The 27,784-nt window shown below is 39.3% G+C and overlaps 1 protein-coding gene across 7 annotated transcripts in view; it reads right to left on the bottom strand.

Annotated features, from left to right (window-relative positions):
- The window catches only part of BICRAL (BRD4 interacting chromatin remodeling complex associated protein like), a 46,201-nt gene that overhangs the window by 8,105 nt on the left and 10,312 nt on the right, over positions 1 to 27,784 (bottom strand). For 2 of the 7 annotated variants that reach the window (XM_042051547.1, XM_042051542.1), the window contains exons 2-7: positions 12,287 to 12,335; positions 9,401 to 9,449; positions 9,250 to 9,318; positions 3,416 to 5,119; positions 1,562 to 1,661; positions 228 to 325 (exon numbers count right to left, since the gene is read on the bottom strand). In XM_042051547.1, the coding sequence (XP_041907481.1) occupies positions 228 to 325; positions 1,562 to 1,661; positions 3,416 to 5,119; positions 9,250 to 9,318; positions 9,401 to 9,449; positions 12,287 to 12,330 (2,064 nt within the window). In that variant the 5' untranslated portion in view covers positions 12,331 to 12,335. Of the gene's footprint in view, positions 1 to 227; positions 326 to 1,561; positions 1,662 to 3,415; positions 5,120 to 9,249; positions 9,319 to 9,400; positions 9,450 to 12,286; positions 12,336 to 15,292; positions 15,416 to 20,738; positions 20,835 to 27,189; positions 27,660 to 27,784 lie in introns of those variants that run through there. The other 5 variants (XM_042051545.1, XM_042051546.1, XM_042051544.1 and 2 more) reach the window with 5 other exon arrangements.

Genomic DNA, 27,784 nt, shown 5'->3' with positions numbered 1-27,784 from the left:
TCACAGCTCCTTGTGCACCTCCTCACTGGCACAACATGGGGCACTGGAAAGGCCTTGACTTGCAGTGAGAGCACGGCTCAATAACCAAAACACCAGTGCGTTATCAACATTATTCTCATCCCAAATCCAAAACACAGCTCTGTACTACTCACTAAGAAGAAAATTAACTCTATCCCAGACAAAAACCAGGACAGACAGAGAAACATATAAATAAGAGGATTCTCTACCTGTATACTCTGCTGCACTGATGATGATCCTATCACTTTTTCTTGTGGCTGTGCTGTTCCTAGAGATTGTTGTATAATTTTTCCTCCAGAGTCCTGTCCTATAAAACAAAAATTAAAAATACTCTTGTCATCCTAAGCAAGAAGAGAATAATTTTATGTACCTATCCTGGTAATTGAGTTTTAAGGAAAGATATGTCTTATGCTTAAAAGCATTACTGCAACTATCCTGTGGAGAAACCAACTCATAAAAATGAAACAGGACTCATATTTTGTCCCGCAAACCACAAAAATCCTCAGATTAAATCACATCCTACCATAGTATTGCAACATAAGAAGAAATTCAAGTATTTTAAGTGTAGTGTCCCGACAATTTACCTAAAATCATACAGTAAATTTCATCAAGCTTTTCAATTCTAACCCTCCCTCAAGTGTATCAACCAAATTTTTCTAGAGCTCCTGGAAGTACTTAGACAGCAAGCATATTTTTTCCCCTAGATTTTTTAGATAGGTAGACTTCCTCCAATTGCCTTGCTCTATAGTTCAAACAGCACCTTATCAGTCATGCTATGATACAACCAAAACAAGTAAGAATTTATTAGATTTTTTTTCCCAAAGACACCCAGCATACTGTGCTGATTGTATAGAATTGCCTGGACACCTTACATACATAACAGTACACAAGGAAAAAAAAAGCAAAGTAGAGTATAGGACCTTATTCAAAAGGTTACTTATGTACAAAGAGAACAGGAAGGTTACTGCATTCTTCTGTTTGCCTTGAATGTACTGGTTTTGTTCTTTTAGTAGTATGGTGCTGCTTGAAAAGCTGCTATTTTGCCACGAACAATGCATGAACTATTCTAATTGAAAGTGACACATTCAAGAACAAAGTGAGTGATGACAGCCTGCACATAACCTCGTAACAGCTATTTCTCTTCTCTCTGTATCTGAAGCAGCCACCACATTAGAGAATCTAGAAGTTTCACAGAATTTTAGCAGATGTCTGTATTTTGAAAATTACTTATTTCTATTTTCCTAAGCTGGAAAAAAAAAAAGAAAGAAGGTATAATTTTGGATTTCATAGAGGGGAGAAAAAATTGCTAATTGTGAACATTCAACTTTTCACTCTAGAAGATGAAGTGCCATGGTTGGGAAAAATCAAAGCACACATTCAATACTGAAAAAATATAGCTTGAATTCTTCTAAAAATAAAATTCAAACAAGCTTTAGAACCCTACGAGCATAAGCCATCAATGTAAGCCTGGCATACTGAAGAAGAATGAATCTCTGTTGCTGGAGAAAATTAAGAAAATTATGTTAAAAAGACCTTAGTTGACCTGATAGTGTGTTGCTCAGAAGACTTGTTAGCTGAGGCTGTCTCATATTGTCCTGTGTCTTCGATGCAGAAACTGGTGATGTCTGGTTCACAGCCTTCTTCTGTGTCACATACACAAAATAAAAAACAAATTTTCAAAAAATCACAGTGAAATATTTACTGAAAGCTTTAAGAAATACAAGGAAAAGGGACCGAAAACTCATCTCTCTGTATACTTTTTTAACTTCAAACTCATCAGTGGTGAAATTTCACACATCTCAATCCCTCCAAGTTCAAGAATGTTATAAAGTAAATCAGAGAGGAACAGAAATTACACTAACAGCACAAATATATACCAGTTGCATTCTACAAGACCCCTGATTTACCACTACAAGTGGCACTCACAAAGCTCAGCTTCCCAGAGTTCCAAACCTGCAAGACAACGAAGTTGCTTTCACAACAAAAAACACCCACAGGGGAACAAACCGTCCACTGCGTAGCAACTAAATGATACATGGTTTAGTATAAAGTACAATGTTTAAAATGAAAGTACAAACAAACTAAAAAAATTCTGGTAAATAGCGGCATTTGTCCTCCCATTTACAGCTCTGAAATTTCAGCATAAAAACAAAATTATCTTTTTGCAATAGGAAATACTATGCTTTTATAACTGCTGAAACTCACTGACCCAGCACATAACCTGCAAATAGGAAGATGTAGACACATGAAGAGAAAGTCAGACAGGCCTCAAATTACTCATCTGCAAACAAAATGCTACAACCTGTACCAGAAGTCTTGGCAAAGACTACAAATGTGTTTCTACAACATGTTCATACAAATTTTTTAAATACACATTATTTTCTAAGGCGTTATTTCACTGCAGATTTTGAGTTTGGTTAAAAAAATCCATCAGACCTTTGGAAAAAGAAAAAGATCTAAGTAAAAGAAGTAAAAGAAAGAGAGAAAGATCTAATTAGTGCAAATGCATTCTGAGAGAGCTACCAGTATTTTAAAATGACAAAAAAAGGAAAAAAAAATCAAAAAAAGGACAGAAATTGAATAGCTTGTTGCTAATTGTGTGAAAAGTCACTGAGTTAAAATTGGCAGGTCACTCTGGAACTTTATGCATTTTTTTTGTTTTAAACTTTTGACTGTTTGTAAGTTCACTTAAGAAAACAGAAAAATTTGAGTTGAATATATACTGCAAGTGTATCTACTGGACAGAAAAGACCACATCTCACCTTAAGAGTGAATTCAGATTTTTTTTTAACTACTACTAGTAGTTTGACTTCTTCGAGCATTTTTTTTAAATGTTATGCTTTTACAAACTGTTTTTAAGGATTCTAAGAAACACTTCTTGTCTTTGCTTCTAACTGCTCCAGACACACATAACAAAAGCACCAATATGTAAATAACAAAAGGAAGCCCAAGAAACCTTTTCATCTCTAATTTCAGTAAGTCAGACCTTAAAAATCCATAGGTTTTAGTGAGGTCAGAAGACTTTTAAGTGCTAAGAATGTACTTGAGCCTTTACATCTAGCCTATGGTAAGGTTTACAGGAGAGCTCACAATTGTATAAACTTATAATTCCCATTCCTTTAAATGGGAGCAGAAATGGATCAGTTCTCAGCACTTCTGAAAATACTATAAATCACCAACATCATCTTTGGAATTAATCAAAGTGACAGAGTTGTTCAGTCAGTGACAGATTTAGAAAATACCAAGTGAAATGACAACTCTGGGTTACAGTAATTTTCAGCAGTTCCACAGTATTTGTAACAATACAAACCAGCAAAATTAACATTCTCTGTATTAACCAGATTTTAGCACAGCTTAGAAGCCTTTCTTTGGCCACATTCTCAAGCAGCTTTCATACCTGACCAAAGGCAAACTGTTGTTGTGTTACTCCCACAGACGTGTGACTAAAGGTGCTGACAGACTTGGAGGAGGATGCTGGAAGACGATGCGATGCGCTGACGGCAACTTGAGCTCTGTTCTGGACCAGCTGATCTCCTGTGAAGTTCCCTCCTGATGCGACAGACTGAACCGATGCTCCCAAGCTGGGATGTACTGAACCAGAAGAACTTGCAGCAGCAAATCGATTAGAAGCTGACATATTTGAGACTGTGGACTGCCCAGGTGACATGGTAGTAAAACTCGATCTGCCTTGAGAAACATTAGCTTGGCTGGGTGACAAATGCAACACGGTTGGCGACGCCTGCTGCAGTGGCACCTGTCCACCAACAATTTGGGAAGTTCCATGATTTACTATAACTTGGTTGCCAGGAGCTGTGAATGTCTGGCCGGAAACAAGCTGAACAGCTGTGTTCTGATTATTCAGCATCTGTCCTGAATACGACTGGTTGGCTCTTAGCATGTTTGTAGAGTTCCTGTTGAGCATTACATGCTCAGCAGACACTTGGCCAGGAACCAGCTGGGAAGGCTGAGTCTGAAGAAGTTGTCCATTTATGGCCTGGACATGATGAACTGAGTTAGAATTAACAGACAAACTTGTAGGTATGAGAAACTGGTTTTGAGGTGCATGAGGCTGTCCCATAGGAGAATGGATAACAATACTACCTCCAGCATTGCTAACTGTCTGAGGTGTAACTGATTTTCTTGTATTTTGTTGTTGATTAACAATATTAACAGACATATGAGGACCAACTACTGAACTTTGAGGTGAGTTTGCAGAAGCAAATGGAATCCCTTGCTGTACATGATGTTGCTGTATTCCCAAGTTATTCACATTGTAAGCAGTCTGCTGACCCATCTGAATAGGCTTTGGTTGGATATTAATAGGAACTTTGTTAGAGTTTGGTGCCAAACCCCTTTGAATGATGATATTATGGACAGGCAACGAAGTCTGAAAATTTGTGTTGTTAAATGGAACAGTTACGGGTTGTGCTACTGGACTTGAATTTGAGTTACTGAACAGCGAGTTCCCATTTGGAGTTTGTCTATGAACCAAGAGGCCACTGCTCATGTTTGCAGGTGTTTGCTGACCATTGCCTTTCAGTATTATCTGAGATCCATCGAGGTTATTGATGGTCATCATGGAAGGTTGATTACTAAATGAACCAATCAGCTGTATCTGCCCAGAACCACTAATCTGGCTGCTATTAGACAAATGCTGGCCAGGAACACTAATTCCGACATGTTGCATAAAGCCATGTTGCACACCGACTGTATTGCTTGCAAATGATGCTCCAACAGGTTGCTGTACCACTTGAGTAACTCCTATAGGTTGCAACGTCTGACCTGAGTAATTAGAAACATTAGAAGCCTGAGTAAAGGATGCTGATGAAGAAGGATGAAGCTGAGCTTGTGCAAACTGTTGGCTAGAACCTACACTGGCATCCAAATATGCCTCTTCCGCCAAAGTCTGTTCAGTAATATTGGCCTCCTGCAACGACTTCTGAAGAATATCAAAAGGCTGATCCTCAGTAAGATCAGGTAATGGAGAAGACACAAGTTCATCTTCAAGAAACTGAAGGCTACTGGACAGCTGCAGTCCATCACTAGGCCCCTCTCCAAGCTGACCACTTACACCTTTTACAGACGACTTAGGATCAGTGTTCTGAAATGCAAAACAAGAAATAAATCACTTTCAGAAGTTCCAGTATCTGCCTTGTTTCCTCATTTGTTATTTCTTCATGCAAGCAAACTTTCTACACAGAATTATACTCTTCCCATACCATGTGCAGGGTGATGTTGACAGCACAAACAGGTCATGGACATCCTGCTCACACCCTCAGACTGCTGGAGACGCTCCTCTCCCTTCTCAAATCTCTCAATACAGAGCACTTAGCTCTGCAGCTGCACTGTTTCAAGACGACACAAAATGCTCTCTAGGTACCATTTTCCCTTCCTCAAGCAGAGCACTCTACCAACAAATGGATAAAAGAAACGAGGAGCAAAAACACCTCCACTGTACCTCACTTTGGGGCAAGGCTTCAGTAGTAACAGTACAAGCAGAGAAAAGGCAGGAGAAAGCTTTCTATAATCACTTAGTGTAAACTAGTGACCATTTCATAAAGTTAGAACATTATGCTAATTCCTTGTTTAAAAAAATTTTAGAAACAAGGCAGGAAGAAAAAAAAAAAGTCACGGACTTTGTGGTTTATGTTCGTAAAAAGATTACTGAAACTATAAACATTGGAACTACCACAAATATTAAGTGGCACCTTTAATGAAAAAATCCTTCAAATCCACATCCATAAACACCATGATAAGGAAAATCAAAACCTATTTACTCTGCCAAGATTTTCCTAAAACAAAGTTCTCTCCAGAAACTCTAGACAACACAAGCATCAGGTTTCTGCAGATAGAATGACCAATTTAAATGCACAATAATACTCGCAGTAGTTTTAAGCAAGGCAAAGTACACCTTTCTAAATTGCATAAGCACATCTCAGCTATTCAGAAGCTACAACCAGTTTCTTTTTAGGTCAGGATAAATGGAAACTGTGGGTGTGTAATTATCAGTCACATTCATACCCTGAGCCTTTTCTCCCTGAAGGTCATAGACGCTTGTTTTCACCTCATGTAAACAGTGTGAGGATGCTGCAAGCCATAATTATCACATGCAATGATGTCCCCACCCTAACTTCCCCAAGCATATTTATTCAGAATTCTACCCCAGTCTGTTTCTGAAACAATCTGTGTATTTTCTAAAACTTCCGTCATGTTTTAAAATACTAAAAGATTTTTCTTAAGATTAGATAAAACATTTTCAAGTTACAACTATAAAGCTACAGCAAGCTTTTAACACTTCTGTTAACAAAGGAATTAAACCACTGGTTCAAAGTCACAGTGTCTGAACCTCATGAACACCTAAAGCTACAAATCAGGTTCTCAACTGTACCTAAGCTACCATCAGTCAAAGCAAAAAGGAATCACTAACTAGGCCATAATTAGGACTCTTAACTGTCAAGTTCCTGAGGAGAATTCCCTATTGCATCTGTAACTTGTCTCCAAGGACAGTGACCAAACTGAAATCTTTTACAACTGTGTAACTTAAACAGTTCCACTAATACTATTCCAGTTAGTACTAACAATACAACTACTACTACTACCAGTAGTAACACTAATAAATAATATTACATGCAATCAAGACTAATAGCTTAAAACTCTCCCACTGAAACAGAGAATCCCAAGTTTCATTCCCTGCTCCCAGGACTATTTAACATCAGAAAACAATTTTATATGCAAGAACTGGAACTTTCCAAGTTAATATCGCAATCACTACTATCCAGAAGAAGAGCCATGCAGAATACCATGCTAATTTCAAGAAGAAATCAAAGCCTCTGCAGCTTCATGAACCTGCTGACCATCAAGAAGAGTCTTATTCTCACTGGCTCCATGAATATTCTGCTCTCTTATGCTGTTCTATTATACTGTAATAGGACAATGGAAGCAGCCACCCAGTACAAGCCAGGCAACAGGGCAATGGCTAGGGAACCCTCTCATGACAACTGCCACAGGAAACCAACCTGGAATCAGTAGGGGTGGTACAGGCTCAATCAACTCAGGGAAGGTGGGGATGGGGGGATGGGAGGCAGTGTAAGGGAGTGGGAAGGGTGGACAGTGCTTTCTTTTCCTTCAGTCAGCAGGAACTTCATCTTGCTTGTGTTAGGTGTTGGCTGAGCATGCTTACCAGCTGAGGCACTGAACCCTTGACACTGAATTTGTAAACTCTGCCACTGAAAGGCATGAGACGGGCAGCAAGACAGACAATCCTACTTCATGGTAGCAGTTCTGAATACATACAAATACAGAACTTTCGGTATCTGTAAAAACTTTAATGACAAAAACCTCAGAAGCACGTAAGTTTTCAGATACCTCATTTTATGAGCAGGGACTGTTAAACCATCTGTTTATGGTAACATTTGTTCCTTCCCAGTGCACCATAAGAATCTGTATTTGCAATCAAGTCATTCTTCACTTATGTCAGCACGGGGCTCTCTCAGGAGGGAGGAGGGAAGAGAAGATGGCATCAGTGAAGAGATATATGAATATATATCTTTTATATATGAAGATATAAAATGATGCATACAGAGCATGAGAGGAACAGGTGCTGAGAATTAAACTGTAGTATGTCATCCTAGGAACATACACTAGGAATCCCTGCTCCTCTGACCACCTGCCTTCTAGATTACCTATCCCCAACCTCATATACCAGAGAGCTCTTAGCTTTCACCAAATATTTTTATTTCTTTCAACTGCTACTCCCTATGCAACAAATCTACCTTGTCCAGAATCTCCTACTGCCTCTCAAAATTACCCAAAGAAACTCACTTTCTGAAAACATACCAGAAACACCTGACTCCTGCCTACCTAGTCATGCTTATCAGAAGGATGTCTACAAAGAACAACTAGGAAGTCTAGGCTATAACAAATGCATGTCATATGTCACCCTTTTTTCCCCCCAAACCTGTTTTTTCTTAGGGTGAGGCCTCAAATCCCACCTCTGGCCAGTGCTGCATACAGGAAGCTGCTATCTGCTAATGCCAGCCTGGTACCAGGTTGAAACCACTGTTCCCCATAAGCCAAAAATTGGGCATACCCTGTTACTTGTTGGTACCCTACTCCCTCAACATTATCTCAACCAGCTTGCCTGGTTCTTCTACAATATTTAATAACGATCCTGAAAGGAGAACGACAGGACAAACACTTCCCATTACACTACTGTGCCTACAGGAAAGTCACTAGTTCTCCACACACAGATTAATAGTTCTCAGAATTTCTTCCTGCCAATTATTTAAGGTCCCTACACACCTACAAGTGTATCCATGTATCTGTTATGAACATAGGAAAAACAAACAAGAGTCAAGATAACAGTACAATAGAAAGAGGAATTACCAGGAAAATCCTAGTCTATGCATTCAAGTAACGTAATTGTGGGATTAACAATTCAGTTGTTTTAAAAAACACACCAATGAAATCGAAGAAATGTGGGTCTGAAACAATCTCTAAGTCATCCAACATTCTACTCAAAGCATGACTGCCACCCACACTAGAGCAGACCAGCCTTGAATTTGTCACCAAGGATTGAGATTCCACAACCTCACTGTGTGAAACACAGCGAAAGGCTGCAATACAGTCCTGGCAAGAAGGAACACTGAAGACTTCTTGCAACACCTAATGAATTTAAAGCGACTTCCCTAACACTGAAGTTACAGGGAGGACACATCCCAAACTACCTCCTGAGTCTAAAGAAAAAAATACAAAAAGAGAAAAAAAACAACCCATTAATTATTTTTTTAAAAACTGCCAGCCCAGAATCTACATAAAGTAAGAAACAAAAAACTATTCTAATATACACAGGAAACATATGAACGACTAATCTTCAAGGTCTATCTTTGAGCACTACTACACCTACAGTCTCTAAAGCCAGGAGTGCAGTTTGCTGGAGAGAGTTATACCAGAGAGCATCTTCACATATTTACACATTTTAATATATACATATTTATATATCTTTACATATTTACAAAACACAGCCCAACAATGCAGTATTTTTCAATTAATTCCCCACTGCAATACTTAACATACTAAGAGCACAAGATAGGTTCTATGTCAGTATTCAAAATTTTCACACAAAAAAAGTTGAAACCCACATCTACTTCATTCAGTTTTATAAAAGCCAAGTACGGCCATACAGAAGCATGCAATCTCAGTACTAATGTAATTTATCTCCTGACCACTTACGTTGGAGTTGGCGAAGATTGAATTTGAGTTGGCTACAGAATATTCTGCATTAGTCAAGTCTTCATTGCTCTAGTAAAAGACAAAAATTGTGTTTAGAAATAATATACTCAATGAAGCTTATCTATGTCTAATACACAGCAATGCTACTTACCGATTTACTACTAGGTCCATGTAGAAAATAATTCAGCGCTTGTGGGTCCCTTAAAGGGAGAAAAAAGATAAAGAAGTTAACACTTTTTGGAAGCCCTTTCTACTAATGAGGCTAATTTAACTAAGCCACATACTGTACTCATATAAACCAGGTTTCTAATAAAAACACATCTTTCATTGAATCCAACGCAAAGCTGAAAGTTTATATCATCTGGGGATCTGTGTTTCTGTATCAGCACAACTTCCAGATGCTGATCGTATCTGCTGCCATTTTAACAAGGCAAGTAATAAACTATGTTGATCACAAAATTTTAGTTGCACTCTATTTCCCTTCTGAGGGTGTTACTCATATTCTCTTAAAACACATGGTATTTTATGGCAGCACACAGTACAAGACCTAAGGAATATACTACCACCAAATAACGTGAGAACTAACACAGGTACCACCTCTTCTACAGCTAAACTATAATGCCTTGTTTAGCTAGCATCTAATAACAGGGTATTTACAAACCTGATTCTCTGATACGTTCTCTGTCACCTTTAACACAAGTTAATAAAAATTTATGATTGCCAGAGTAACAGTCCCCTCAAGAAGAAGAAGTGGCACCTTTTCCAAGTTAAATCAACCATAGGAATAACAGACTAATATTACGAATTTCAGTGTATTTAATTAACTTAGCACTAGCACTAAATAAAACTCATATTAAAAATGTAGTCTGAATGAGTGAGAATAAGTATCAGAAATTCAAACAAATACAAATACATTAATTTAAGTGTACGTATAGACCAAGTAAAAAGAATAAAAGGCTGCGTTACATGGGATTATTCTAATGTAACAATTAAACAGTGTTTCCCTAAGCATAAAGAGTAAACTGACATGGATTTCTTTGATTTTTAAAACATGTTTATTGATTAACAAGTAATAATAAAACATTTTTTAAAAGCAGGAGATTCTCATGTAAAAAAGCAGTAATTAAAAATGGCTCCTTCTTGCTTGATGGTCCTAGAAAAGAAAGAGGCATAAAGTTAAAGATCTTTCAGATTCACATCTACTCTTCTAAAAGGACAAACACCCGTCTACTCCTCTTTTTTTTGTTTTAAAAAACAAATTGTGTTCACAAGTTTACAAAAGGCATGTTAGACAGTACTTCACAGGGACTTTATGGTACTACTATGCTTACAATATTGAAGTGGTTACATATATTTTAAAATAAAAATGTCGTTTTCATAGTAGATTTCACTGAATTTCAAAAATTAAGCAGCACAGAACTCATGATCTCATATAGGGTTCTATTATGCTTATGAATTTTATCAGTAAAATAAGCAGGCCATTTAATACTAATTACCCTCATTGTCTTTCAGTTGTGCAAAATGCAATTAAAAATTTAAGAACATTTCATCATCTTAAATATTGTGTTTAGTAAGGAAGGAATTCTAAAAGGCACTTACCAAATCACAGATCAGATGAAAAAAAAATTGTTTTCCAGTCTTCTAGACGCTTAAGACAGTAATTGCTGCCAGCAGCAGGAAGAACACTGTAATTTTTCACACAAACACTCATCTGTATGGAGAGCACTTCATTTTCTGGACCACCTGTGATCTTGTACCAGGATACTCATGATTCGTGCTCATGACAGAGCACTTAACTGTCCCATGATCATCTTTATGTTCCAAGCAGTGTTTTCATATGGCCACAATCAGCAACCTCGCACAACAGTTACTTCACAGAATGTAACCAAGCCTTTACTGGCACTGCTTTTGCTACAGCATCCAGAGCAACCCTCAAACTGCAGCAGCCACTGTGGAGATGTTTTGGTTTTTCTGAAGTTACAGCTCTCCCTGGTTTCACTGGAAGTTTTCAGGTGTGTGAGAAAGGTAAAAAGTCTGTTTATTTCCTACACTTAAGACAGTAAAAAATGCTTGTATGAACTGGGAATGATTTTTTAACAGCAGGTATGAGACCGATGTCAGACTAATTTCCAGCAGAGTATGAACAAAGTATTGTGCATGAAAAGCTCAATTCTCTTCTTGTGTTTTCAATGCATTTATAGCATATTATCTGTTCTTGAATACTGACGAGGATGGTAGCCAAAGGAAGGCAACTTGTCACATACACAATCCACACAAAACTTGCTCATGTTTCAGCTATCCTAATTATTTTCGGAGATTGCCATATAGAATTATAAAAGCTCATATAAATCTGTTACGGAAATAAGGGAGAGGGGGGCAAACAAAAACCCCAACAACCCACATGACCATTCAAAATCACCAATTTTATTAAAATGAAGTATCTTTGACCAAAATGCTGGTAAATTCTTGTGAATACACAACAGTACAGAGCTATTCTTTTTTTCTAACATTTAGATGCAAACGTGTATTATTAGTAGAAATGAAATATTTACATATTTGTAATTAAGAAAAAAAAACTTTTCCCTTAAAATACAAGCATAGTATTAATAAATCATCTAGTTCCACCAACTTATCTAGTTCCACAAAAAAAATCTGAGATCTTTGGGGTTTTGATTTTAAAAAGTTACTTGCAGTGAAGTTTGTAGTAACGTCGCTAACATCCATGCAGTAACATGCATCAACACTGATCTGGTATTACTGCTACCTGAGAAGAGAATCCATTCTCCATGAACACACATTGCTTAGCCTCCCCTGAGGAGAATGTCAGCAAGTGGACTGTCAGCTACTAACCACCAGGATTGAAGGCCTTGCAATCCACACATCTCCACGTGGAAGAAGTGAAGAATGTCTACTCATTTCATTGCAAGTCACCTCGTCTTTAGACAATACTGAGACAGAATCATCTTCTAGAAGACGATTTTGCAAAATTATTATTCCCAACTTTTCTGCAATAATTACTTATGGAAGGAAAACTTACCCAATAAGATCAAGGAGACAGGATTCATCATCGTCATCATCCATGACAACTAGAATAAGAAGGAGAGGATGGATATTTGGTATGTATAACGCAAAAGTTTGTTTTCAACAATACCAATTTAGACTATCTCAGTATTTTTTATTAAACAATTTATGAAGTTGATAGCTGTCTACTATTGACAAAGTTCTTAAGTAGACCTGCACCTTCTACACATGTCTGCTGATTTATCTCAAAATCAAATTCAGTCACATGCAAAAATTTATAAAATCCCATGCAGTGTTTTACCATTCAGGGGGTTTTTAGAATTTTAAATCAAAGAAAGACAAATGATTAAGCAAACTGATTAAAAAGAATTTCTATGAATTCAAGTAGTAAAAATATCAACACAATGCAATCTAAGAGTCCAATTAAAATGCTTCTATAGGAAGTGAGTGAATAACCAAACCCTACAGAACCTACAAAGGCTGTTACACATTAGTGGCTTTAACACTGAGCAGCCAAAAAGGTAACTAAACTTAGGTCAGTGTCATGAGGATGCTGCTACAGTCTAGAACCAAAACTATAGCCAAGACATGACTAAGCATTAAAAGAAACAGTATTTTCTAACAGACCTTTCTTAGCAATAGCTAAGTGACAATGTGGCCATTTCAAGTTTCTTCTCAGCAATATTCAAAAGTGTACTTAAACTTTGTTTAATAAATAGTACAGAGTTCTGACAGTCCTTTTAATAATGGGTAGGGAGGGAATTTATGTGCACTGCCCAAACTGAGGGCAACTATCCAATGCAGAGCCTTTTTAGCCTCACAGTGTCACGACCACCAACTCCTTCACACACTGCCTACTCCATCAGGTACTGCTGCACCAAAAACACTCTCACACTCCCCTCTCCCCTCCAACTGCTGTTCCTTCAAAGCTTCTGTTTGCACATTCTGGGCTCTCCTGTTCATCATAACTCTCAGAATATCATCTCCCTTGTCCTTGTCAGTAACTCTCAGGACCATCCCATCTAATCCCCAGTTCAATTATCAACAGATGTTAGCATTTCCAAAACCTCTTGGTACCCTGGCTTCCTTTAAGTTATCCAATCTCATCTTTACAGTATTTTCTAATCACATCAAGTTGATCATTGCATTCCATGTTTGTTTTTTTCTCAACTTCCCTTAAAAAATGTGCTGTCATACTTATCACTCAAATGTTTTAACACAGTTTTGGCTTTAACTCATTGTCTTCTCTCTCTTACTTCTTGCCAAATAGAAACTTACTCTCCCTGACCAGAGATCCACATGAATCATTCCTCATCCTGATCTCCATAATGATTAAAACAGAGAAGGGGCTGAAGCACCTGCTATACAAGAGGCTGAGACCACCAGGACTGTTCTGCCTGAAGAATAGAAAAGTGTGGGGGAATCTTTATCTTGTGTATAAATACTTGGTGTGAGGGTATTAAGAATACTGAGCCAAACATTTCTAAGTGGTCTCCAGTGAATGAACAAGAGGCAAGGGGCACAAATCAAAACAAAATAAACCAAAAACTCTATGTAGACAACAGAAAAAACTTTTCTTTTATGAAACTCTGAGGGTAGCCAAATACTGGCCCAAGTTTTTCAGCAAGGTTATGGACTCTCCATCCTTAGAGATGCCCAGAACACAGTTGGACCACAGCCTTGACCTGCCTGCTCTGACCCTGAGCAGGCTGCTCTGGTAGAGCCTCCTCTGAGCAGGACAGGGGATAATGTGATCTCCAGATATTCATTTCCACCTTGGCTGTCCTGTGATTCTGTAACCTCTTTCCTGAAATTTTTCTATACTCCACTGGTTCTGAAAATAGCTTATACTGTAGACTAGCAGAGGGCACCATGTCCTCTATACTGCATAGCCTTATTCAGATTTTTTCTTTCTCTGTGCTTTAGTTTATAGTGAGGGTGAAGGAGAAATGGAGCATATGCCAGTATAAGGATCATTCAGTACCACCTCTCTGGGAGAACAGAAAAGCAAAGCACAGCTATCAATAACTATCTCAATGTTGACAAAAATCAGCATTCACGAGGTGATTATGCACCTTAAGAAAAGCAATTTCTCCCACAATTCAGTATTCCAGCTGCTTACTCTTGCATAGAGCCACCAGCTTGAGCACTGATACTGCAATTTAACGATAAGCAAGTGGCATGACATAGTATGATGTCTTGAAATTTAAATGTAAACTTGTGTTACTAAGATCAAATTAATAAGCAACTAGCATTCTGCTTTAACTGTACTGGTAGTACCACTTACAGAAAGCTGTTATTTCCTCTAACTGCTGAAAGCATACCCATGTCTCAAGAACAAGGTTCCAAAGTCTCCCAGCTAACCAAAAGCAAAAATTTACCGTGAGTCAAAATTATCTTTGTTTCCACACTGCGAACCTACTTTTGAATATCCCAACCCATGTGTCTATGGCAATACTGACAGCGTTATTAAAACACAATAAAATGTCTTTTCTTTACATAACCAAATATGCTCTGCGATTTTATTACAATAAGCGTTCACCAGTAGCAGAAGTGACAATACTGAACTTTGTTCAATTAATACTCCTGAAGGTATTAAAACAACTGACACAAATTAAGATAAATTTGTTAAGTTCACAGAATTCTTCAAAACTTGCATATAATGATCAGAAGGAAAATAAAATGCATGAAAACACTGATGTGAGAAAACCCCAATGGTAATACATAATCTTCACTATTAGACCCTTTATCTAAACATACACTTGGCTTTATTAGATAAACGTGATACAAGAAAAATCTATGCAACATACCGTAAATTCCTACCATTTTAGGACAGATAATAACCCCCAAAGAAAACAGCTGCATTTTTTATAAATACCAAAAATCACAACCAGTTCCCTTCAGAAGTGCACCTTCTTAATAAGCTTTAACAACACTTTTGTCAGCACTAGCAGAATTCTGTCACACATGAAAAAATATGTCACCATTTCATTTTTTAAGGCTGGTTTACCAAAGAGCTCACCTGTGTAAAACCAACACCAAGCTTTTATACAGCTGATCAGTGCTCCATCACAGAGCCACTTAACCACACACAGCTCTCGCTACATTCAAAAGTTGTTCCAATGAGCATTCACTGCCTAAGGGGCTTCGCAAAAACACACAGACAGATCACCACCGTCTCAATATCCCCACAAACACGTGTAAGCAACACTGCACTAACAGGATGCTGCATGGCAGTGCTTTGTGAATTACCACTGGAGCAATGTGCAATTTAAACAGACTCACAGGGGTATGTGGTCTGTGAAAGAACCATCAAGATCACAGCCAAGTCATAAACCTACCTATTTAGACCAAAATCTGTTCCTATTTCACCATACATACCAAAGACGGACACAACCACGTAACTGCATGTTGTGGTTTAACCTGGCAGGCAGCTGAGCAACCACACAGCCACTTGCTCGTTCCCCCAAGTGGAATAGGGGAGATAATCCAGAAAAAAAGGGTAGAACTTGAGATAAAGACAGCTTAATGTGACAGAAAAAGAAAGGGAAAATAATAGCCATGATGAAAGAATATTCAAAAGAAGTGATGCACAATGCAGTTGCTCACTACCTGCTGATGCCCAGCTCAATCCAAGCAATGGGCCATCACCCTCCAGCCATTTCCCTCTGATTTTACTGTTCCACATGATGCCAAATGGTATGGGATAACCCTTTGGTTAGCTGGGGTCAGCTCTGCTGGCTGTTTCCCCTCCCAGCTTCTTTCACACCTCCAGACTCCTCACTGGTGGGGTGCTGTGAGAAGCGGAGAAGTCCTTGACTTGGTGCAAACACTGCTCAGCAACAACTAAAACATCAGTGTGTTATCAACATTATTCTCATCCTAAATCCAAAACACAGCTACTAGAAAGAAAACTAACTCTACCCCAGTCAAAACCAGGACAATATCCACCCCCTTATTCTATACCAATCTCATCATGCCCAGGTCCCATACTTTCCAGTACATCCCAAATAATCACAACCACCTTTCCTGTCTTTTGAGATATATGCAGACATATAGGCCCATAGTCTATGTGCCATCCTTCTAAGACGTCCACTGAGTTCACTTAGTCCAGGACTTTGGGCTCCATCTGTCATATCAGTCTTTCAAAGAGAAAGAGATGATATGTGGTGTTGGGATTACTACCTGCTGAAGTCTGGTTCCATCATCACTTCACTTTGCTCAGTTTCATCAGCACTCATTCTTCATTAATATGAGTAATTCTTACTGCAATACCATAGATATGGCATAAAGCAACCAGAGTAGTGATGAAATACAGTATTATACAGCAATTAATGTCATCATGGGTTGTTCTCACCCAAAATCTAATCCCCTTGAGTATACATTGGACTTTCCCATCCTTCTGCATTACCCACTGAGTACATCCAGGTCCTTAAGCAAATGCAATCCCATGGATGGGTTTGCCTTTGCCCAAGACAGGAACAACCCAGATTGCCCTCCACAAAATAAGTTTCTATGTGCACTATAGGAACTTTATCCCCTTCTATAGTATATGAAAGTTTTGATTGGGCAGGTCCAGCCAATTTAGCAGATCCCTACCATTAACTAATCAGATGGCTATTGCTAAATGGATATCCCAATGTCTGAATGTCCCAGTACCTCTTGCTCTCAGAGTGGCCTTTAACAGTCCACTGTATTGTTTGATTTTCCCAGAGGCTGATGCATGATAGCAAAGATGATATATCCAACTCTTTGGCCTAGATGCCTATGAGGTTGTTGTGGAAATGAGTCCTGTATCTCCTGTGGTTTTGATGTGCCAAATCCACAGTCCAATAAACCTGGTAGTCAAACCTGGTAGTCCCCTTCCTTTACCCAGCTGGAGGCAGGACCCCCTAGTCATAAATACTGGTCACAGTATTCATTACCACTTGCAAATACAAATAAGCCCCCTCACTGGCGGGGCAGTACGAGAAGCTGAAAAGGCCTTGGCTTAATGCAAGCACTGCCCTGCAACAACTAAAACATCAGTGTGTTATTCTCATCCTAAAGCCAAAACACAGCACTGTACCAGCCACTAGGAAGAAAATCAACTCTATCCCAGCTGAAACCAGGACACTGCAGGTTTAAATCTTTTTAACTGACGCCTGTTTTCAACACGGATTACCAAACGATTAGTGTCCTATTAATTTCAGGAGAGCAACAGAGGCAGTGCCAAACAATCAGACAGAGTACTTGCACACCCAAAAGCAAATTCACCCAAAAGTAGTCATTCAGTCTGCTTCGAAAAGAGGAATTTGACCAACACATGACCTTGACACAGATGATCATTTAAAAGTGTGTTAACAAAAGTAAGCCTGTCCTGTGGAATTTTCCTAAAGCATTTTCTACAGCACAAGTGATAGAAAAGCGTCACTTTTCTTGCCAACTATCTTTTTCTGCTTTTCTGTCCTCCTCACTGTTTATTAACAATACAGTGGCCAAAGCAATGAGTGATGTATGAAATGGGTATAAACTACATTAAGCCAGGAGAGTTTGAAAATAAAACTTGCCACAACGAGTGGAGTTAAGAGTTATGAAGCCTAGAACAGTGGTCTTCAAAGTGGGCGTGTGCAAGACAATCCAGTGGGGTGCAAGAAGAAAGTATCAAAACTTCAGTACTACATGAAGTTTTAATATACACACATATACTTGTGTATGTAAATAAATATACATATAATGGGGGTGCATGCTCAAAAATCTTACCAATAGGGGCGTGCAATCAAAAACATTTGGAGATCACTGGCCTAGACCCTTAAATATTGACTCACTTCTATATTCGAATCAGTCTTTGAAGACTTCAGCCAGTGGAGGCTCTAGGCGAGGCTTGGCTGGGCCATTGGGGCCCATCAACGCATTCAGGGCCCTGCCAAGAGCCCACGCTAGAGACAGCTGGGGAAAACACACCTTGGGAAGAGTCACACAACTTGCTGGAGCACTGTTACAATGTAGCCTAGCAATATCTAATTATCAATACTGGTCTACAGTGTCTTTAAAAAAAAAAAAAGCCACAAAAATCTGCTTATAAGAAGTAGGCCAAACTCAGCCCTGCTAGTGCATCCAACTAATTTACAAAGGGCAATCCTCACTAATTAGCCACAACCCAGCACAGATATTCCCTGTAGCTTGCTACCACACCGGCAAATATAGCATAGATTTCAATTTGGATCACATGTACTTGTGCAAGAAGCCCTGCCTATCCCTTTCAGGAAATAACCAGAGTGCCCTTTATCACATGCTCCCAAACAGAATAGGAAAGAAGTTGAAAGTAATAAAACTAACAAGGAAATCCCAGCTATGCAAGCCAATCCTCTGGGAGACTCTTATTACTTGGCCTTAAAGCCTCTGCCTTCATTTCAACACTCCGACCTACTACAGAGCAAAGAGCAACGAAAGATGAATAGAGCAGTCCTGCCCTCCTCTCATCCACTTTCCCTGGATCAGCTCAAGGCTTTGAAGAGTCATCTGGAACAAAAAAATCTGATAAAATACATTGATCTGTTTCAACTTAGAATGAGCAGGCTTCTTGACTGGTTCTGGTTTGCCACAGGGCTACAGCAGTGCTGGTGCCAGCACAAGAGAGGGGGAAGGGAGCAGTGCTTCAGTCAGCTTAAAGCAAGTGTGGGGCTGCAGCACACATATGAATACAACCGACGCACTCACATTAGCACAGCGCAGGCAGCGGTCCAGGGCAGTGATTCCCTTTCCATCAGCACTTGTGCTGAAATCTCTGTTTGGCTTTTACACATACACACAGTTCTTAAAAGAAATACAAAACAACGTGAAGGAGTCCAACAGAGTGCAAGTCAAATCCTGTGGTCACATGAAGGAACTGCCTTTCTTCAGCCTGAGCAACAGAAGGCAAACCCAGGTGCTACCTGCAGCCTGCTAAAAGGGGCACTAAGATGAGCCAAGCAGGTCTCTTCTCATCAACACACAGCAAGACACAAACCAAGGGCCAAAACACATAACACAGAAAATCCCAACCCGATGCAAGGAAAAATGTTCACTAAGAAGAATGTCCAAGCAAGACGGTGGAATCACCCTCTTCGGAAATGTTCAAAACCCAAATGGTCCTGACCAACCTGTTCTAAGGGTGAAGCTTGTTCTGCTTACAGCAGGGGGCAGGGCCAGGTAACCCCTAGTGGTCCTTACCAGCCTAAATTTTTAACCAACATGCTACACAACCCATAGTATCATCTAACACATGCAGGTTCTACAACCTGCAGCGTCATTAAGACTAGATTTGCCCGGAAGCAGTCCAACTATTCACATATGCTTCATATACTATCCGTATTCTAAGAGCTGTAAGCACTGGATTTTAAATTTACTCAAGCTATATTCAAGCTTGCCACAAAATAATTATTTTCCTTTCTCAAAGTCACATAATTTCATACAGCCTTAATAGATCACTTCAGATACAATGCAATAAACCACTATTTTCACTTTCTGCAAAAAGCACAAGCTAATGGATAGCTTAGAAGAGCAACATTTAGAGCAATCATTTCCAAAAAGTGTGATATGATCAATATCAAAACCTGGTAAGTAACACACAAATAAATTTATCTGCAAAACCGTTGGAAAAATCTAGACTTAAAAGTTTTGTGCAAATACATGGGATCAATCCCTGACTGGCAGCATGACTCCTGAGAGTGAACACTGACCTTTGGAAATTGATGCTTCAGAGCAAGGTAACGACTGCTGTAGCTAAACCTTTATAATGGGAGATAAACTTGCACACAGTAACGCACATAGCACCTGAAGCAATTACTGTTGTCATTATGACACACACCCACTAATCTTCACAACTTCAATATGACTTTGTATACATCATGTCAGCAGGAATTCTGACAAGATCTCTCCCGTGCTTTATAATGAACCTGTCCTATCAAATCTTCTGAATTGTTCTGTTGCTCTACCATTCTCCATTCAGAATTTTACCTGACAATCCCAACGGTAAATAGTAACTTCACTATGGAAGAGCTGAAGAAACACATTGCCACTGGAACAACAGTCACCAGAACAACAAAACCAGAACGAATCAGTTACTGCAACAGTCACTGCAGAGAATGGTACCGCTGTGAACTGAGTGTGCTACATCAAATTGGTGGCATTTTCACCCCTCACAACCTTTCTGAGCACGGATGTAAGACACCTCTACTAACCCAATCCATCCCTTGCTAAATTACATAAAAGGATTGCAGCAGCATTAAGTGACTCCACACTGACTGCAGAGGTCAAACACCCAGAACTCACGTCCTTCCCTCACACAAATTTCCACCAGAACTCTCATTCATTTCCAGAGTGCTAGTATTTTGCTCAGTGTGCTTCTGAACCAGGGGGAAACAACCCGAGTTTTATCACCCATTGGGTAACATATCAGCAGTGTGCACTTCAGGTTGCTAACGTTCTGTAACCACTGCCTGCCTTACCCTGTCAGTTCTCTCTCACGTTCCTATCCAACAGGCAGCCTCGGATCCAGTGAAGGAAACTCCTACACAGGAACAATCAGACCTCATTTGCATTCTCTGCAACACAGAAGTGTAAGAAAAGAGTATAAACTCAAACCCTTATTACCATATAGTTTATTCTTAAATTTCAAGTCAATATGACTTTTGAGCAATCTAGTATCTTGCGAAGTGAATTTCAGATTCTCGTAAGTAACCAAGACCGTTATCTTATAATCAACTTAAGAGCGGCTCACCATGTCAAGCCCTCTGCTCTCAAAAAATTGATTTTTATGTGGATGGAATACAAAAGTTGATATTAAGAGGTATTTCCACTTCCCCCTCTTGTTACTGTAAAAAAATCATATGCTGCACAGCACTCAGTGGAAAAGAGGTAAATATTGAAAAATTCATTGCAAACGAAAATCTCATTCAAACGTCACAATTTTCCAAAAACTGTCATTTCAGGACAACAGGAGTAAGGAAACAAAATTAATTTTAAAATACACTTTGTGAAACACAAGGCATTAACTACTCACTTATAAACTATGCTGTACTTACATTCTACAATATGGAATTACTCCTTATGAATATATTCTTTCCCAGAGTAATCAAAAAAGTAACTAGTACACTGTTGCAAAATCTACCAGGAACTGTGCTCTAAAAAACAGCTAACAAAGTAAGAAATTTGGGATTCTAACCTAGTCACATAGCGCATTATGCAAGCATTAACTTTCTAAATATACAAAAATATGTTTTCAGTCCAAGAATCTAAATCTGAACAGTACTTTTAAGATGAATTTCTAATGTTTGAAATTAGCTGTGGAACTGAATTTAAGCATCAATATTTCAAATACATCTGTATGCAACAGAGTATGAGAAGAAATCGGTAATTTTTAAATATTCGAAAGAATTATGAAAAAACCTTTCTGAGAAAAACTACTCTAAAAAATAGAAACTATTCAGGAATCAGAAAAATAGCAACAAGAAAAGGGACACAAAAGTGCTTCCTCTCATGAATTTCTAGGCACATTATGCCTCTCCATGGTTTTTAAGATCTGGCAGATGAACACCTAAGAGGACAAGCAGGATCGTTACACAATTGTGAAATACCAGCTCCACACACAGAAGGAAATAGAAACCACACACTACAACACAGACAACCTACAATAGGCTGTTTATCCAACTCTTACATTTTATTTCCCTTTAGTACGCCATTAAAAAAATACTGATTTGAGTTTGTCAAATGTGTTAACTTATCAAACTTCCAAAAACCACAGTGATATTTTAGTATGTTAAGAAAAAAAAACAGGAAATGTGCTGTTCAACTAACAGTTGAACTGTTATATGATACTAAAGGCTAATCCAGATACAGTCAACACACCAAGTACACGTGTGAATGCCCAGTGTGGCTGTCTACAGTCTGGTTTCCCCCAAAGACACACGTTCAGCACAGAATTTCTAATTCATTCAACACAATCTTTTTCCTACTGCATGCAGAGCTGCTCTCAGCAATACCAAAATCTTGAGAAAACTTTCATCAGGAAACAGACTTTTTTAAACCACACAGAAAAAAGCCAGAGTAACCTCAGTCTGGAAGTCAGGATGCTTCCCTATCCCATGGGACTCCCCGGGCTAAAGGCTGGGCTCAGACCTTTCCCCCAGCAATGACTATCCTCATCACTATGCTATGGCCTATTTTGGGCTCTGTCTTCCAAGCTGCTTCACCACATACACAATTCCTCAGGAATTTCAATATTCATAAAACATTTTGAAAGGTACCGGTTTCATCCCAAAAGAGGCAAAGGAGGCATAATCTCAGCAGTTCCTCAGGAAGGAAACATTTGCCTGCCCAAAAGAAATTAGATGCTCCTAAGCATTTCTACAAACTACTGTATGCAATAGTGCAGACTGTTAGCATATGTTATTTGTGCAAAACAATACTTCAAGGAATGTTGAGTCAGTCCCTCAGATGCTCTTACCTTGTTTCTATTAGAGAATACTCGAGTTTCATACTTGTCCTTCTGTGCATATAGTTTTCAAAGACTCTGAAAAATTATTCTGCAATCCCATAACTTCTTTATGAACTGATCATTTCTCAGCTGATTTATAAGCCAATGCCCAATTAATACCTTTTCATTGCCACTCTAGTCCATCCTAGTTTAAAAACCAAACCTTGCCACAAGCACATGAGCTATATCAGCTAACAACTGCCAATAATTATCTGAACAGCCATTTATACTCCTTTCAGTTATTATGTTTGGGAAATCTTCTGAAACTTGAATAGGATGAATTGACAGATGTGTAACTATTTCAGCAGTGCAGTCCATATCAGCACCCCCAAATCCAAGCTGAAATTCCCCCATGCCACCCATCCTGTCAGTCTTGAAGCCAATGCCTTGCTTAAGACCAATGGAGATTTCGCCACCTATTTCAGTGGGGCCAAGATAACTTCTGTAGTTGATTTATCTCAATAAATTCAAGCTTCAACACCAGATCTTGAAATTCCATGCTTGGATCAAGTTCACAGTAAAACTACTGCAAGTTCCACCTGAGACAAGGTGTAAGATCAGAGTTCACAAAAATAATCAATCAGTCTCTCGCAATGAAGTTAAATCTTTCTCCCCAGACCTCCCCTCTCTTCACTTCACCACCCTTTCTTAATACCTTCAATGAGAGAAAGGTTACTGTGCTACATTTTTACAGTGATTTTGCCTGCTTGCTTTCTATTTCTTTTGGTAAGGGTTCCCTTAATTCTAGAACATTTTAAAATTACTGCAAGAAAAGAAAGGAATAAAAAAAACCTTGATAGTCTCTTTGTGCTAGTTAACGATGGTAATTTTTGTCTAAAACTTCAACAATTCTCAAATAAAGCAAAAAAAATACCAACAGATGAGTTGGGCTTTTTTCCACAAGGAAAGCAGGAACAAATTAATATTTGAAAATAAGGATACACACATTCATTTAACTATGTGATGACCTTGAAAAAACCTCAGTTCAGGCTGGTCCTTATGCATCTAGTTGGTGTGACAAGGGCCTTCCCAAAACTGCTCATTCTGACTTTAAAACAGTGGCAGCTCACAATGAATGTCAGAACAGTTTATTATTGTCACTGCTTCCCCTCTGCCATAAGAAAGAAAATCACACTTGTCTTTGTAGATAATTTCCATGTCTATGCTGGCCCGGGTATATGAAAATTAAAAACCTTTCAAGTACAGATGCAGCTTATTCCAGCAGAACCACTGTAAGGAATTCTGCCAACTCTCTGAACAGAGTGACTACTTTATCAGGGAGGCTCTTATGCTTGCTCTGTAGCCACTACTTAGTCAGGAATGACACACTTTCACGCTCTCACTGCTACATCTACCCTAAAAAGCACCAGCCATTAGATTTACCACAAGCTTAATGCAGCATAAAGAGGCATGATCATTGATCATTAGAGCCTCATGGTGAAACCTAACTGCAGTTACGAAGATACAACTTCTCTGGAACCCATATGGATACCAGCAAAATTCTGGAAAAGACAGCAGGGAGCATACCCAGGCATCCATGACTGCAAAGCCCTTCAGCTCTAGACTATGGACTTAGCTCTGCCACAAAACTTCAAGAATACAGAAAGGGACCTTGGAGGAAACTGGAAATGCAGCTTATACTAGCACAACTTTGGGGCTTTCCTCTCAGTAAAATTAAACTAAATACATAAACTGTACTGGAAAAGGACACTTGAAGGAGCTGGGGCAGGAAAGCTGCACATCCATAAGGTGATGTTAATACTTAGCTACAGTAGAACCATCTCTTGTACCACTGACCTCAACTGAGTCCACACATTTATCAAGAGCATTTTCAACTCAAGAATACAGGTATCATATACAAAGCAAGCACTCGAAGTATGAAAAAAATAAGCACACACCTAAACACACGAGCATCACACCAGTGAGTAAGCCAAGGTGTATCAATGGAAGCACAACCAGGCTACAGTATCAACAGGGTGAGCCTCACACTCCTCCAGCAATGTAAACAAGCGATACCCAATGCAAAGTGCTACTTGCAACAACAACAACAACAACAACAAACTTTTAAGCTCAGACAGACAAAAACACATCTAAAAAGAACTGGTCTGGAATATTTAAGTACTACCCAACAAAGATCTCAACTCAAGATGAGCATACACCATGCTTTAATGCAAGCAGGCCAGTGTGCAGATTATATATAGTCATTTGGCAAGTATTAGGCCCTGAGAGAATATAAGCGGATCATTTTTATCCCATTTCTTTGCTATTTTCACAAATTAATTAAAAAAAACCATGCACAATCTCCCAGACATTAGGACATAATAGAGAAATTTTATTATATAAAAGTACACTATCATTAAAAAAAAATTCATTATCTTGATCCCAAGATTCCTGTTAACAAAAGTAATCACTTCAAGAAGCAGTGACTTCAATGAGGTTCAAAGATTTCTGAAATATGTGAACAAATACTGTACTCCACACTCAAAATATCTGTAAACAATTAAAGTTTTACAGCTGGTGTGGTTTTTTCAAAGCTAAAATGTTAATAAATTTGACCCCCAAAAGTCTTTAGAAAAGACAGTTTATATCCAGACAATTTTTTAGTATATTCCAAGCAATGAGTGTGTGTTTAAAACCCTTCCACTTCAATGGGCAAAAAATTTAAACAGCCTTAAAATTATTCCTGAATTTTAGAAAATCTCCCACTTCCATCCAGAATGAGCAACAGGAATGGGGAAGCCCTCCTCTGGTGTGTCAAAAAAACAAAAACCCAAGAACTACACAAGCATTCCACACTCCTCACCGGGCACAGCCTAAGTTGGTCTGGCAGCACACTTTGCTCTTCCCAGGTACAGGTGATGTTGGCATTAAACTCAAGCCTCATGAGCTTTGAGCAGATAGTACAGAAATGTTAAAACAAAAAAAAAAGTGGTTTTGGAAAAAAACCCCAGGCAAGTATTTTCAGTCCTCTTCCTAAAAACAGCACCAAAACAAAACCTTAAAAATATATTGAGGTCGAGCTGCCAAATTAAGTCATTTAGAAAAGACAGCTTCCTCTACGACATAAAGGAGCGATGAAAACTTGAAAATATGCTAGCCCCTCCCCCCACCAAAAAATTACAAAGATAGTAACAGCAACAAATAAAGCAACCTAGCCACCAAAAAATTACCTATGCTTTTATTTTTTGCAAGCGCTTTTAAAGGTACTGAAGCCTTTTCAATGAAGAATACCTTGCCCTATGCACTACACTGGATCCTTTTTTACAGGTGGATTTCTTTTTCAATGTCATGTTTTATTTTTTTGGTCATTTTTTTGGTTCCGAACAAGATGTTCTTTCAAATCTTTTTTTAAATTCCTATACTCTGAATGACAAGAAACACGTATTTCAGAGGTAAAAAAACAAGCTTAGAAAGGGATGTTGGCAGGCTTGAAGCTGCGCCCACGGGCCCCTGCGAGCTAAGCCTGTTTAACACCCCCCTCAAGACAGTAACCAAAGACTAGGAAAGGAGTGTGGGGTACGGGAGGGAAGCAAGGCTTTTAGGATTTCGCGGAGAGGCTCCCAAAGCCCAAGACAAGAACGCTTCCCAGACAAGACACAGAAATATGGCCCGATATGGCTGGGCGCGACGGCACCGCCCCACACGGCGCGGCGACAGCAGAAAAGACCTTAAAATGGCGCCCGTGGGGGAGGAGAGCGGGTGAAACTGCGCAACAAACGCTGGCAGGGAGCCAGGCAGCGCCATCTTCCCGCTCCCCCGCGTAGCCGGGGCTGCCTGCCCGCCGAGCCCGGGCACGGCCGGGGCCGCCGCCGGAGCCGCTTTCCCCTCTTCCCTGCAGTCCCTCGGCCACCCCGCCCTGCCGAGCCCGGGGAAGGAGAGGAGCGGGGAGCTGGGAATGGCGAAAGGCAGAGGCCTCCACATCTCCTTCCTCCCCACCGTGATTAGAAACAGTTCTAATATCAACGTGCTTTCTATACGTCGTTCTATTTTGCCCGGCTTTTAACATCTCTATGCCTGTTTTCTGCCATCATCTGTAACTGAATTTTGCAATTAATACCAAAAAAGCAAAATATCATTTACATACTGAATATCACTCGTGACTCAATAAATGTTAACAGTGAGCATTTCAGAAAACCCCCTCCACGACCGACTACTGTTTCAAGCCACAAGTAAAAAATGTATTTACAAAATACTGCTTCTTTTACGCAAAATAATCCCAGCAGCACAAAGGATAGGATTCACATCCACTCTACAGCGAAGCCAAAGGGGTCACTCCAGAAAGAGACGCTTTATTGTGTTTTAAAGAGGCGTTACAATTAAATATTATTTCTCTCCAAAAGAAAAAAAAAATTAAATAAAACAAAAAGCACATCGAAAAACTTGGTCCCGAAAAGGCGAAAAAAAGCGCATTAGCCCAAACCTACCGCTCGAGCATTTCGCGCACCCACAAAAAGCGGCACCGTTTCCATTCCTCGGTTAAAAGCAGGAGGCACGGAGCGATTCGGAGGAAATTGCAAATAAAAAACCAAACAAATCAAATCAAATCTAGTGGCGACACCGAAAACGAGGAAATGAGTGAAAAATAAATCCCCAGAAGGTACAAATCTGAGACACAAGCTCAAAGAAAAGACAAGATTAGGGTGGTGGCGAGTGGACGGGGGAAAGGAAAAAATCAAGCCATGAGTGAAAAAGGGAAAAAGAAAAGAAAAATCCTTCCCAGCTGCACAGCCAGGAGAGAGACGAAGTGTCTCCATTTTCCCGACGAGGAGGAAGAAAAGACTGTTTCACAGACCACAGAGCTTTAGAGAAAAGCAAAGAAACGAGGGGGGAAAAAAAAGAGGGAGGAGATTTGAAAAGATTATTTTTCTTTCTCCCTCACACACTCTCTCTATCCCCCTCTCTCCCTCTCACTCTCTCTCTCACACTCACACATACACACACACTCTCTCTCCCTCCTCTCCTCTTTCCATCCCTCTCTTGATGGCCATCAAGGGGGCGGAAAATAAAAAAAAAAAAAAA

This window comes from Corvus kubaryi, unplaced genomic scaffold (genome assembly GCF_017639235.1).
Source record: "Corvus kubaryi isolate FWS band 111438036 unplaced genomic scaffold, C.kubaryi_AGA036_p1.0 76, whole genome shotgun sequence".
Taxonomy (NCBI): Eukaryota; Metazoa; Chordata; class Aves; order Passeriformes; family Corvidae; genus Corvus; species Corvus kubaryi.
This window is presented reverse-complemented; position numbering and strand designations above follow the sequence as displayed.